At 39.0% G+C, this 14,008-nt stretch overlaps 1 protein-coding gene across 4 annotated transcripts in view; it reads right to left on the bottom strand.

Annotated features, from left to right (window-relative positions):
• The window catches only part of ttyh2 (tweety family member 2), a 68,437-nt gene that overhangs the window by 19,633 nt on the left and 34,796 nt on the right, over positions 1 to 14,008 (bottom strand). For 2 of the 4 annotated variants that reach the window (XM_042224154.1, XM_042224156.1), the window contains exons 4-6: positions 10,423 to 10,452; positions 7,740 to 7,960; positions 4,658 to 4,753 (exon numbers count right to left, since the gene is read on the bottom strand). In XM_042224154.1, the coding sequence (XP_042080088.1) occupies positions 4,658 to 4,753; positions 7,740 to 7,960; positions 10,423 to 10,452 (347 nt within the window). The remainder of the gene's footprint in view (positions 1 to 4,657; positions 4,754 to 7,739; positions 7,961 to 10,422; positions 10,453 to 14,008) is intronic. The other 2 variants (XM_005913545.3, XM_005913546.3) reach the window with 1 other exon arrangement.

Here is a 14,008-nt window from a genome sequence, read left to right as displayed (position 1 = left end):
ATAGAAAGTGAAAGCTTTGTCATCCTTACACAAGCCCCCATTAAACGTTCTAATTAAAACTGAGCAAAATGATAGAGATGTGACCTCAGAGCAGATATGCATGGGTACTGAGACCTCACTGCCAGTGCTAATTAGCTTGACATAGTAATCACATATTTCTCTCAGTTTCTAATTTTGGCTTCCACCTTGTGATTGCCATCTTAGAAACCATCACAGACTAACTTGGACTGCAACTCATTAAATTGTGTTTATTTCCTCCGAGCAAATTTAGGAGATTGACCTTATTGTCTAAAATGTCTTAATTATGAAGACAGTTGTGGTAATATGGATTTTACTTAGTGTGTACAATTAAGGTAAAGTATAAAAAGTAACTAAATGTATCCCTGTCTTTCTTCCTTCAGTGCCTAAAACTTTTAAGAAATTTATCTTAATAAACTCTATATTGTCTTTGGAAAAACACAAAGGCTCCGGCACACTTCCTTATGGGACACCTTTGACACAAGGGGCTAGTTTGGACAGGGTAGTTTGAACCGAAAATGATGCGTCTTTCTTGAGGACTTCATTTGGTCCACCTTGCTTGTACTTGGTTGGACCCACTTTTTCTTTTAGAACTGCTTTAATTCTTCCTGGCATAGATTCAACAACATGTCAGAAACATTGCGTTGATTGAGGCTACGTCCACATTAGCCCGGATAAATTAGAAAACGAAAGTTCCAGTATTGCCATGTGTGAAACGCAAGACGTTTCGACCTGCGTCAATTCTGTCTGCCGTTTAGTTACTTTCTGGCTCTTTGAAACGTCGCAGCAAAATGTCGAGGAAAAGCACCGAGTTTTTTAAGTGGACTAACAATGAGGTGGAGTTGTCGCTGCGAGTAACACAAAAGTACAAAGTTGCAAAAGCGATTGAGTTAAAGAATTTGAAGAAAAGCTATCTGGTCATGTACAAACTGATATTAATGTCTAATAGGGCTGTCAAAATTGAGCGCAAACAAAAGACGTGCTGTATAATGCCCTCCGCTATCCTAGCTTAATTGGTCACATGACTGCATCACATGATGCATGTGTCATCGTTTTCGAAAAGGCTCCGGGTTCGGCGTACACACTGCCACGCGTATCCGCTTTGGAGAGCGTTTTCCTTGACCGTCTCAGTGTGGACGGAAGGCCAAAACGGAGACAAAAAGATGCGTTTTCAAACGAAAACACATTAGTGTGGACATGGCCTGAGATCTAGTGACTGTGAGTATAGTGCACTCACTGTCATGTTCAACAGTGAGTGCACTGTTGCCCATTTAATACTAGCTGAACATTAAGCAGTGTTCAGCTGGTATTAAATGGCCCAAAGTATCTCAAGAAAATATCCACATATGATTACACCACCATCAGTAGCCTGAGCCTGAGCCTGACCCGCACAATGTTTTTCCAGTCTTCTGTTGTCCAATTTTGGTGAGCTGTGAGAACTACAGCTTCAGTTTCTTGTTCTTAACTGACAAAAATGGCAACCAGTGTGGTCTTCTGCTGCTGTAGCCCATCTGATTCAATGTTCAAACAGGTTGTTTAAGTTACTGTTGCTTTCCCTACAACTCAAAGCAGTCTAGTCATTTTCCTCTGACTTCTGGCATCAACAAGAAATTTTTGCTGTTCACTGGACATTGACTTGTTTTCAAACCACTTTCTGGAAATCTCAGAGATGATCTACTGGGATTTGTTGGGAAAATCCCAGTACATCAGCAGTTTCTGGAATTGTCAGACTAGCCAGTCTGGCACCAACAACCTCAAAGTCGCTTAGGTCACCTTTTCCCCCCATTTTGATGCTCAGTTTGAACATCAGCAGGTTGTCTTGGCCATATCTATATGCCTAAATGCACTGAGTTGCTGCCATATGACTAGCTGATTAGATATTTGCATTAACGAGCAGTTGAACAGGTTTATCTGTGCAATTACCTCCTTCAATGTTTACCCCAGCACTAATGGGTAAACTGCCAACATATGCTAAAGGTTTTCCACTACAGCAGGAACATTATCTCTCCCTGGCTCATTTATTTTTCACTTCCTTGTTTATTTTTTCCAAATATGAAGTAAAGTGAGGGACCCTTCAGGATACCCAACTCAAGCTTGCTGCTGCACTTACATGGCACCCCCCCAGTGACAGACTTACAATGCAAGCTTTTGATCAGAGAGGTGTAGTTAAACCATCAATTCAACGCAGTGCAAACACACTAACCTGAGAGACATACCAACGCTTGTTTAGACTACTGCTGTCAGCATTTCAGAAGCCCCACGCCCACCACAGCACCTAACCGTGGGCTCTGAATCTAGATTTCCCTTGAGGGGAAAATTAGTATTGTCACTTCCCACTTCCTGCTGAGATGAGCTTGATGTTTTATGCTTGATGAGCAATTAGCTAAGAAGATAAAAGCCAAACATTAATGCTGCACATATTCTAAATTTATATAACTATTTAGTAAGAGATGGTTGACTGATATGTTTTTTAGGACAACATAATGGAACGCTGAATTATACTAACAGGCATTATATGGCAAAAAGCGCTGTATTTTTTCCCAGATCATAGTATTATTCTGTCATTTTTAGTGTCTTTCCAAGACTTTAAGAGATATTACTCATGCCATGTTATGTAAGATGAATGAAATATCTTGCCATTGAACATCTGTCAGATATGTTAATTAAAAGCACTTCTTTGTTGTGCCCGTGAAAGTGCAATTCAGATTGCTTTACATTTCTCTAAATGCAAATCAGCAGTATACAAGCACAATAATGAGGCTTAATTACAGCTCCATGATTAAAAGGGTGAGCTGGAAATGTTCTACAGTGAGTCATGTGAGCGTTGAAGCAGACTCGGCTGCCTGAACTAAAGCCTGCTCTTTATTCGCTTCGGGCTTGTTAAGTGTTCTTGAGTTCGTAATCTGGATATTCAAGGTTACTTAAGAAATTCAGGCCTCCCCTGAAAAACCGTTTATTACTTTTAACGCAACTTGCGCTGCGAATCCTTGCTCATCACAGTCCTAATGATCTCCGCCATCCAGGGAAATTAAATTTCCTCTGTCCTTTACTTTAGGAATACACATGCACTTGAAGCTTTTTATACTTTACAGCACTTTTAGACCGAATATGCATAATAGTTTCTGTGTATCCGGGTTTGAGATGACAGTTTTTATTCACCACCCGAAACCAAAATGTCCTTGCCACGTTAAAGGCGTATAAAAAGAATCACGGCTGAAAAACTCGACCGCAACAAATGCCTCTTCACAAAAACAAGCAGTTGTAAAAGATCCACAAATAAACATCTCTCTGACAGTGAGCTTTATAAATCTCTAACGTGTAGGTGTAAGCTGTTACTGTATGTCACAGTAACACCCAGCCAGACGGCATGTACCAGAAAGAGTTGGTAGGCCTCCAGAGTGTAATTTGCCCCCAACCACTTCCACTCTAGTGGAAGACTGCATCTCTTGGGAAGGCAGACACTCTTCACACTGACTCATCTTATGTGTGTGTGTGTGTGAATGTGTGTGTGTGTGTGTGTGTGTGTGTGTGTGTGTGTGTGTGTGTGTATAGGGTTAGTCTTCGAGTGCATTTGTGGTTAGTAGGGCAAGTTTAGCAGAGCTCACACCCTGAAATGACTGATTGCAAGAGACAGGATGCCTCATGAAGGAATGAAGGCAGGACAGATTTCATGTTCTTTCTGTGAAAGCTCCGTTTCAGCAAAACATGCACTACAGTGTGTGGGAGAGTGATTGTTAGGTTCATTAACACCAACATGCTGCACATTCTGGCCGCCTGTTAAAAGGCAGACGAACCAACACCTGTTAATGTATTACTGTGTTTTTTTTCTTTTACTGCTTATGTTTTAGTATAGCTGGCATGTGCTGTCACATATTTATCTTTCATTCTGGATGTTTGTCACTCCTGAAGAGTAGCATTAGTGTGATACAACTAAAAACCACAACAAAAAAGGTATAAATCACATGCTATATAATCTGGAGATACAATAAAATTGTACCTACTGTTGTTTAATGTAATTCATGCCCAGCCTATTTAGAACAGGTCAAGTGTTAAAGAGGGAAAATAATCTTCAGGAAGTTGTATTGCTGATAACATCTCATCTCTCCCCTGCTTTCCAAACCTCTTTGCAAAGCAGAGCCACTGAGACAGTAACGCTGAACAAGTTCAACCCACTGCTGGCAATGCTAAAAAGCAAAGGGAATACGGAAATGGCTAGAAGAGGAGTGTTTGAGCAAGGATGTAATTCAGTGCTTTGCTGCTTTGTTCACAGACATTTACCACGCCTCAAGCTTCCTTCATCTACACCAACTCATGCTAATTCGCTCAACTCATCTCTATTTTTTGTTAAAAAAAAAATAGAAAAATTGAATATTTTCAGAAAAGAAAAGTGAATTATTTTATTTCCATAATAGCACACAGTTAGTTAAGGCTTAGCCTACTAATCTCCCAACTGACTTTTTCTTTTATATATCCTGCCTTTGCTTTTCACCCACTGTCTCTCCCTCCTGCTGTGCAAGGAAAGAGAAGAAAAATATCACATATAAGAATTGGGGGGAAGGAACAGATTACCACTTTTCATGTGAACAAAAAGATAGCTTGTTGCTGTAAAATAGCCCAATGTTACAGGGTATATACTCACGTTGTGAGCAGCCAGCGGGACTGCTTGGCCAGTCCCAGACAGGCCAGCAGGCAGATGATCAGGTCCAGGATGAGGAGCAGCAGGTATGTGAGCCACCTGCAGACACAGACAGACCACAAAATTAAACTGCTGCTGGTGAATGCCTTTTATTTATGGGAGGTGATGGAACATGGGAGGTTAAAAAGAAATTCAGTTTCTGAAATGTAGCCTTTATTTTTGTAGTTTTGCCTTTATTTCTACCCGTAGTAATACCTTTGTTGTCAATAGCTGGAGATGGGTTTCTCTTGAAAGCAACCAACAACATTCTTTCACAGCAGGCATCACTACCAATTTATTTTAAATTACGCACACAGAAATATGAATTCTGAGAGGTAAATCTGCCACATAATTGTTTAAAATTGCACCTCACTCCTCTGTGCTAGCTAGTGGTTTAGCAACTGTTAAAAAACAGGGTTTACAAGCATTTATTCTGCAGAGAATCATTCTTATTATAATTAATCAAAACATACAGAAAAATTCGATCGATGTTGGAACCTAGTGAAATAAAAAATGACTCGTAAAGACAAGCAGGAAAAGAAAGAAAGGGTAAAGTATTGCACCTAATTTCACATCATCGGATACGTGCATTAGAGGCGTGTGTGAAAGTGTGTTCGTGCTCGCGGGTATAACGTGGTAGAGTTGTCCACCTCACTGTAACCATCTGTTATTCGAACAGTTTGTGGCTGGACATAGTAAACCTGTCCAGATGGCTTATAATGAATGGATTCAAATCCATGTGGCTGAATGTTTCATGGTATGAAAAATACAAACTGTGGGGAATCGTTTCAGTTTAATTTCCTGTCTATTTCCATCGTTGTTCATCTTCCACCCTGTATACATAACTCTGACATCACTTTGTATATTCTTATTGTGTATTTAATCATTTCTTTCTACTTCTCACCAGCCAGAGTTTCTACCCCTCTGACAGAATCCATCTCACATCTCTTCTCCATCTTTTTCCTTTTCCTCCCCCTCTTCGTCAGTCTCTTTAATCTCTCTCCCCTCTCTCTCTTTCCCTTTTAGCCCCTTTTCTCTCCCTCGCCGCCATCTCCTTCCTCGTTTTATCTTCCCCCCCTCGGCAGGGGACAGTACAAGAAGCTGGGGCATCAGCATGGGAGGTACTTCAGTAACGCTGCCACCTTGTTGTCTATGTTATCCTAATCTAATTAGAGTCTGAGCAAAGCATGAATACATGCAGGAGGTTGAACGGGCGGCATGTATGTATAATAAAAAGCAAGACCTCTTTTCCTCAAGAAACAAAATACAGAACACTGAGATTTGTCAGTCTTTCCTGATGTTTTGCTCAAGTTCTACCTGTTTACCCTCACAGACAGGTCAAAGGTGACTGGATCCTGCATCTAAGCGTCAGGTCATTTCATGAGAAAAACATCTGGCTTTTGAAAGTGTTTATGTACACAAATATTTAACTGTCTGCAATGTATCTGACTTCAAAACACAGGAATAACAATGAAAAATCGCTCTTCCATTTTTAATCGCTTATCCTTGTGAAGGGCACGTTGCCAGTCCATCACAGGGATAACACCCAGAGACAGACAGTCATTCACACTCAGATTAATACCTACGGCCAATTTAGAATCACCACTTAATCATTAATTAATCTAAGAGGCATGTCTGTGGACCGTGGGAGGAAGCTGCAGCCCCTGGTGAGGACCCACACAAGCACAGAGAGAACAGGTAAACTCTGCTGGGCAGTTCTTTCCACTTAGAAACCATGCAGATAAAGAAAAAATCTACTGATGTTGTCAATATCTTAACCTGATGTGGTAAAAACAGATCAATAGAGAGAGAATAAAACTGCATGGTAAACTAAGAATGGTTAGGAACAGTAGTTTTGCATTGGGCCACAGTTAAAAGAAATACTGAGCAATTCCTGGAAGTAATAATGTTACTTTTTGTGACTAAGTAAGAAAACAACACTGGAAGAGTGAACAACACACAGGCTTTTATAAGTTCAACATGAAAAAGAAAAGAAGAAAAAAGAAAAACAGGAAGCACACACAGCCAACCGCACAGAAACTATTTGTTGGAGTGCAGCAGTGATAATGAGTCCATTAACAGCTTACAGTGTCTGGCTGTCTGCTTGCAGTCTGCCTACACTTCTAGCATGGAGCTATGCGGGGTATTGATTTATTGGCTGAGCAAAGGAGTCACATTACAGATCAATACAAACACATAAGCCTGTCTGTTACTGCAGACTCCACAGAAAACACCACTGAGCCTATTCAAGAATAAAAATAAAAACTGGACATGAGCCCATTTTTTCCCTCTAAGACGATGAGAGTAACAACAGCGAGACAAAGCCTCGGAAAATAGTTGCGCTAACACATTGCAGTAGTTTTTGCAGTAATAGCTGCTGTTTTCATTTATGCAATGATTGCTAATTATTCAATAGGATGCTTTTTTGAACATCCTAAAGAACTGTCTGGAAGATAATTCACATGCAGTATGTAGGTACACACACAAACACAGCTGCATTATTATTTAAACCCACCCAATAAATATTATGTGATATATTCAGGTCATAGCATGTAGAAAGTAATCTATTCTACCGTGTTTAAATTGCTCATTGCAGCTATAAAATGAATGTGCATGACTATATGCAAGTTTGTTTTATTTGGATTATTTTTTTTAACATAACACTGATTTAATTAGCTTTTTAGGTGCACTGATGCTTAGATGTCTTCTAGATAAACTTTTGCCATATAAACTGATTAAAGACTGCATGTATGTATGAAAAGTAAACTTGTTCCATAATAATAATTATATTCCTTAAACACTTTTCTACTGATTTTCATTGTATAAATAAATTTGAAAATTTCACCTCCCACGTGTCTGGGAAGCTTTAAACCGTTAAAAATGTTCAGGGCAACGGAAACGTGCACCAACAGAAATAACCTTCCTGAATCCTGTCCTCGAGCTCTGGGTGTTTTTCTCCTCCTGTTTAACTAGACACTTTTATAGCATCGAGTAAACAGATTCGCACACAGTACAACCTTGACACATGTACTCTTCTGTTCCCCACCTGTAGTACTCTATGGTTGCTGACTGATCGGCAATGGATGCCAGGTCCACTTTAGCTTTTTCCCAGTCAGACAGTCCGAGCAGCTGTTTGATCACATTGTCAGCCATCTGCTGCATGAACTGCAGGGTCTGCACGTAGTCGCCCCGTGTTGCAAAGATCTCATCAAGCCTCGCAAGGTGCTGGTGCAGCCCACTCCTCATGTTGCCCATGGTGCCTGAAACCTGGAGCGCACAAGAAGAAAGAGTGGGGTAAGATTAACTGACACAGCAAATACAGTTAGAGGGTATGAGTCAATGGTATTATAATACATTAATAGATCTATCTAAAGTACTGCATAGAAGTCCTGAGAAACTAAATTTCTTTCTGTGTTTTTTAGGAAAATTAGGTGGTGATTTATTGAAAAACATGCAAATGTACACAGAAATAAAAAAATACAACCTGTAAGGCAAAAAAGAGAGTTTGTTCACTTTCAAAAAGCTTGAAAATCAATATTGGTATGACCACCTTTATTCTTCAACACAGCCTGAACTTTCTTAGGCAAGTGTTCTAACTTTTATAAGTAGTCTTCAGGAATAGTTTTCTAAACTTCTTGAAGGACATTCCACAGCTCCTTTGGCAGTCTTTTATCCCCTTCTCTGTCAAGATGAACCGCTTTAATAATGTGTGCTTGCTTTTTTATTCATTTATGTTTTTACTGTTGTTGTTGAAGCAATCAGACAGTTTCCAGGCGGTACAGCATGGTTGATCAAAAGCTGATGGCTCAAATACAGCCTAAAACAATCACAGAGCCTCCACTGTGTTTTACAGATGGCTAAAAACAGACAGTTTTAACCCGTTTCTGACCTCTTCTGACTCTCAGATAGTATTCGTCTGCAACCTTGACAGTTCTTTTGCACTTAACATGCCAAAGTCCATGTTTTTTTTTGTTTTTTTTTAAGGACACATTGCAAAGATATGCCAATAGCTCTATCAGAATCACCTTGCTGGTGCAAAAATACTATTTCATGCCCGACAAGATCACAAATTATGTGTTTTTGCAAAAGCAGCTAGTAACAAAGTCCTTAAAGCTATCTTATCAGGTACAAGGACTGGATTGCAGAAGGTTGTAAAAACAGTTTATCTATCTATCTGTCTGAAACAATGTACTTAACAGCAGTGAATTGTAGCAATGGACTACATATACTAAGTATAATATGCTTCTAATAATATTCTAAATATAGAAATTTTCTGTTGCTTAAAGTGAGGCACTCAACCGGTCAGTCAACAGCTGCTCTTATTCAGCTTTTCACTGAACAATGAACAGAAAAGTCCATATGAAACAGCTGTGTGTGTGTGTGTGTGTGTGTGTGTGTGTGTGTGTGTGTGTGTGTGTGTGTGTAGGAAATCAACATTGAAGTAATTCATCTTCATGTGTTAAATGCTTAGGCAGTGAGAAGTCTTCTTCAACGTGTATGAACTTCCATTAGTTTACAACATCTCCAACAAAAGCAGACGAAGCAGGAAACGCAATCAATCTGAGGCCACTCCCTGACCTTTAGCCATGCGCTTAGCGTGGTTAAAGGTCAGGGAATAGCCTGACCTTTATGGGGATGGCAACATCTCTCTGTTGGTCAGTAAGTCTCTCCACCGTTTTGTTAAAACATCTTTAAAATTATCTAAAAAAAATCAACTGTTAAAGAAAATGGTTTTCATAGTTTCCACATCGTAGATTATGAATCAAAGCACTCAAATCCTTGGAAGAGAAATGACTTGAAAGTCAAATGACTACTTAGTGTGTTCTCATCCAGTTTTGCACTATAGATTTTTTTTTTTTAACATGCAGGTTAGATTTAAGCACCTGGAAAGATACTAACACAGACCTTTACAACAGTAACCCCACATCATGCAAAAGCTGATGCCATAACTCAGTGTCGAACACCACTGCTGAAGACAACTTGTACTTGTTAGTGTAAGATGACGAACATGTCAAGACTTGCACACTCATTAGCATTTAGCTTATAGCCCTGAGTAGTAAAGCGTTTTCATAAACCTGTCAAACAACTAGCATTAACCACAACATTTTTGCTTTTCTTCATGGCAATAAGAAACCGAAGCTCCTGGAGAAAACTCAAGCAAGCACAGGAACAACATGCAGGCTCCACACACAAGGACTCTGTCTGGGTTCAAATCAAGTATCCTATGAGGCACTGACCCACCGTGCTGCCATAGAGTCAACTCACCAGCCTTTAACGCTTGAAGTCTTATTCACAGAAAACTCATCAATACAACTGATGCTTTAATGAGTTGTCAGCAAAACATATAAGTTTGAACACAGCATAATGTTTTCTATGCCAGACTTTTCTGCTAAAATAATAATGTACTGACAGTGGGGTTTTTTATTACTGAGGTCATGTGTTTGCCTGAAAGAAGTTCCCAGAATTATGGACAAAGGTGAGATTTTTCGTAAACATGAGGTTGGTCTGTGCTGCCACTCAGCAGCAGAGCTCAGACAGAGGACCGTGTGGGAGAGCTGGGCTACTGTGCATGTTGATGCATGGTTTTAGTTTAAGTAAACAGATCAGCTTGGAAAACAGCCAAAACTAGAAATCGCAGAGGCAAAACAGCAGGTTTGCTAGTGCTGCTGTTGGTGGTTAGATATTTTTTTCAAACCAACACCTCACTATGAGACTTATAGTTTATTTACCTGTTTAAGCCCGAAAGGAAGAGTGATCCCCTAAGCCAAACAACAAACAGATAAACAGCAAACAGACACATTTATTGTGACAAATCACATTTTTATTTATGGCCAAGACAAGATTATACAGTATTTATGTAACAAATATCGAACCATCTTCTTGGGTTTAATTACTGTGTACTTTGCTTGAAGGGAGAAGTTGTTTACAGGGAAATGGTGTTCGTGGAGACAACCTGCTATAAGATAATTAAAAAGGGAAATAAGTGCTCTTATTCAGCTCTGGGTACTTGGCATTCACAAGCAAGACTACTCATATTGTTGTTGGCTTTGTCAGGGACAAGGCTTGCTGAAGCTAAAAGGAAAGTTTGGATAGCAGTAATTAGTTGGTTTTGCATGTAATGTGTGGGCCACATTATACAGCTTACGGAAGAGCTGAGAATAAATACATAATGAGAAAAAAGGAAGAGAAAGGTTAAGTGCAGCTGATTGAGAATTGTTTGCTAAACTTTCATAAATATGTCTTCATAAACGAATCATTGGACTGCCCACAATTAAAACTATATTTTTCTTTCAAAAAGTGAACGATATTAGACATAATGCATTATAACATGAATAATGTTTACTAGAATGTCTCAAATCGAGTTTTTTTGCTATTAATGCAGATTCATTTCCTTTTCATGTGATCTGACTACCCAGGTCAAAATTCCAAACATAAGAGAAACCAGATGAAGTTTGATTTAGTTTATCTTCCTTTGTATTTAACTTTGATAAAGTTGTGCATGTTGTTAATCCTTTTGATGAACGATGCTATTCCATAAGGTCGCTCCTTACAAAATTAGTCATTAGATGTCGATTACCTTAATGAAAAAATCTAACCTGACATACTTGTATAAAAGCAGAGCAACTACTGAAAATCACAGGTTTAAAGAACTCGTCCATTCTTATAGTGAGACAGAAAAGGGAGTTAGATGTGATGTGATTAAAGTAGAGTTAGGTGGATCCAAGTGTAGACACTTGTAAGCCATCTGGGCATTGGGGGGAAAATCCAATGCACAGCAGCAGATCTACAACAGAAAGGCTGAAAAAGAAAAGAATTACAATGTTGCAATGAGCCAGTAAAATTCAACTTGGTTGAAATACTGTGTTGGGACCTTAAGAGAGCTGTGGATAAAACAAATTCCCACAAAATCCAATTAACTAAAGCAATGTTTTAGAGAAGGATCATTCTGTGGATCAGAATTCCTCCTCAACGATGTGAGAGACTGATAAAGTCATACAGAAAATAATCACTACGAGTTATTGCTGCTGAAAGTGCTCCTATGAGCTGCTGAATAATGGGGTGCACACAGTGCTGTGAAAACATCACATTTCCTTACATCATTCATACTGGTGCGCCTCCTGATTTATGGGTGAATGTTTTCAGAGGACGTTAATATAGTATTCTCAAAGAAATTGATCACTTTAATCGCAGCAAACCTTTTTAATTTTCATTTAAAGTTATCACTTTGATTGATTGCCATAAGAATAATCAGACAGAAATCCAGCACACAGTGGCTTCTGGGTTTTACAAAAAGAAACAGATCGTATGCACAGGCATGTAGCACTCTGTACTTTGTTATCTGATCACTCATCAATACATCTTCTTCTTCAAACTGAGAAGATGAAATTGCAGATGAAAAATGAAAGCACATATCTGATCCTCGCCTCCTGTGTAAAAATCTTATCTAAAATGCCCAGGGAGACAGACAATCCAGCTAATCTCTCCTTCATCTTGGTCTGATACTCACTGTGTGGGTTGATCCGCACCGATCAAGAAGATATAATTCCCCTTTTCCAGTCATCTCAGCCTTTATCTCAGACTGATGTTTTAAGGGCACGGAGAAGTACTTTCCGCCTCACATCTTTTCTAAACAAACAATTTACAGTAGATTGTACTCAGTGCCTAGCTATTTTCTTGTGGGATATTCATTTCTACATGCCAGAGGGTAAACAACAAACAATGAAAAAAGTCTAAAGAACCATTATACGTGACATTATTCGGATAAAATATGCGTAACCTTAAGCAGAGAAAAATGACAATGGGGTGTGACGTTTCAAATGTAGATTCTCGCTTCAGGAAATGGAAAAAAATACAGATCAATGGGCATCATGTGCAGACTCTTGTTTACACATTTTAAAGCCCCTGAGCATCATTTGAAGGGGAGAAACAGTTATGTAGTCTCAGATCCTACTTACAGAAAACCTTGCCATTTGCCATGTCCATCTTTCAAAACGCCATCATTTTTTCCAATGACGTATTGTAATGCCCACGGGTAACTTAATCCATCCTGTCTCCTAAGGCCTGTACACATTTCAGGCAAGAAATGTTTCCTTTCTTTAAGCCCTGGTCTGAGATTCTACAGAATATAAATGCCACTTCCTTCACTAGAATTCGATCTCTATCTTTAAGCCTGTTCGGGCTGGTATGTCTCTGTGGAAGTGATGCCTCAGAGAGATGAGGGATCACAAAACAGAGAGTGAATGTAAAAGAACAGTTCTAATTTGAGGCACAAACCTCCCAGAAAGTGTTCGTCTCTGAGATGAACCATGTAAAAAAGAAAAGAAAAAAAAAGGAATAATTTCTAATTCTTTGTAGTGTTTTCCTTTTTAAAAATTCAGTGCTGCTGAGCAGGCATCACAGAATCACTTACAATCGTCTCGTAATTGCTTGATAAATGAGAACTGTTTGACTGTATTTTTGAAATTTAAAAAAAAAGGATAAGATATGGAATCAGATCTTTTTTCTGCAATCCATTGTGTCTGTATGATAGAAGAAGAGAAAAATTTCTTCAATTAAAATTGAATGTGGGAGCTAGAGCGTGAAATGGAACATGGGTCTGAAGTGCCTTGGCAGCTCGGTCACAGTTAAAGATAGAGACCATCTTCACCACTGGGTACCGAAGCTCTGAAAACATCTCTTTAAAAATAAATTCCTTTTTTAAGTTTGATACTGAATGATCACGAAGCTTCTAGGAGGTCATCCTTCAGAGTGGATTAGTGGTGTTTATGAGTTTGTTGATGAAAGACTGAACAAGTTTTCAAAGATGATGTTTCTCCTTAAGTTTTTGCAAAACTGTTACTTCTTCTACACATTTTGAGGTAAAGCATCAGTTGCTCTGATAAAGATAAGTCTCACATCGCTGGTTTTCTCCAATTTAGATATTTACACACAGAGTGATGCAGTCCACTGCCTCAGCAAACACCTTGGTTGTCTCCTTACTGTGGAAGAGCAGTTTTGCTTTCAGGCTCTTTCCTGTTATCCAAAATCCTCTCCCATTCCCTATACATGAGCAAAACCATCCACAGTCCAACTGTTTGTTCTAAATTAACTTGTACATTTTGGTGCTGGACTTTCAATTCCCCTTTGACTGCAACAGTTTATTACAATCCTCAAAAAGATTGTTTTGCTTGAGAAAATGTATGCTAAACACATGCGCATAGGCCTATAAAAACAAGCCATGCTTCTATTCTACTCATTTCCAATTACACTGAATGAAACAACTATATTTGCAGAAAACCAACGAATAGTCGTAAATTTAGCAAAACTGGCATGTAC

Source organism: Haplochromis burtoni, unplaced genomic scaffold, assembly GCF_018398535.1.
Source record: "Haplochromis burtoni strain Fernald_Lab_line unplaced genomic scaffold, NCSU_Asbu1 Contig_6, whole genome shotgun sequence".
Lineage (NCBI taxonomy): Eukaryota > Metazoa > Chordata > Actinopteri > Cichliformes > Cichlidae > Haplochromis > Haplochromis burtoni.
The sequence above is the reverse complement of the archived record's forward strand: the minus strand, read 5'-3'. Positions and strand labels throughout refer to the sequence as shown.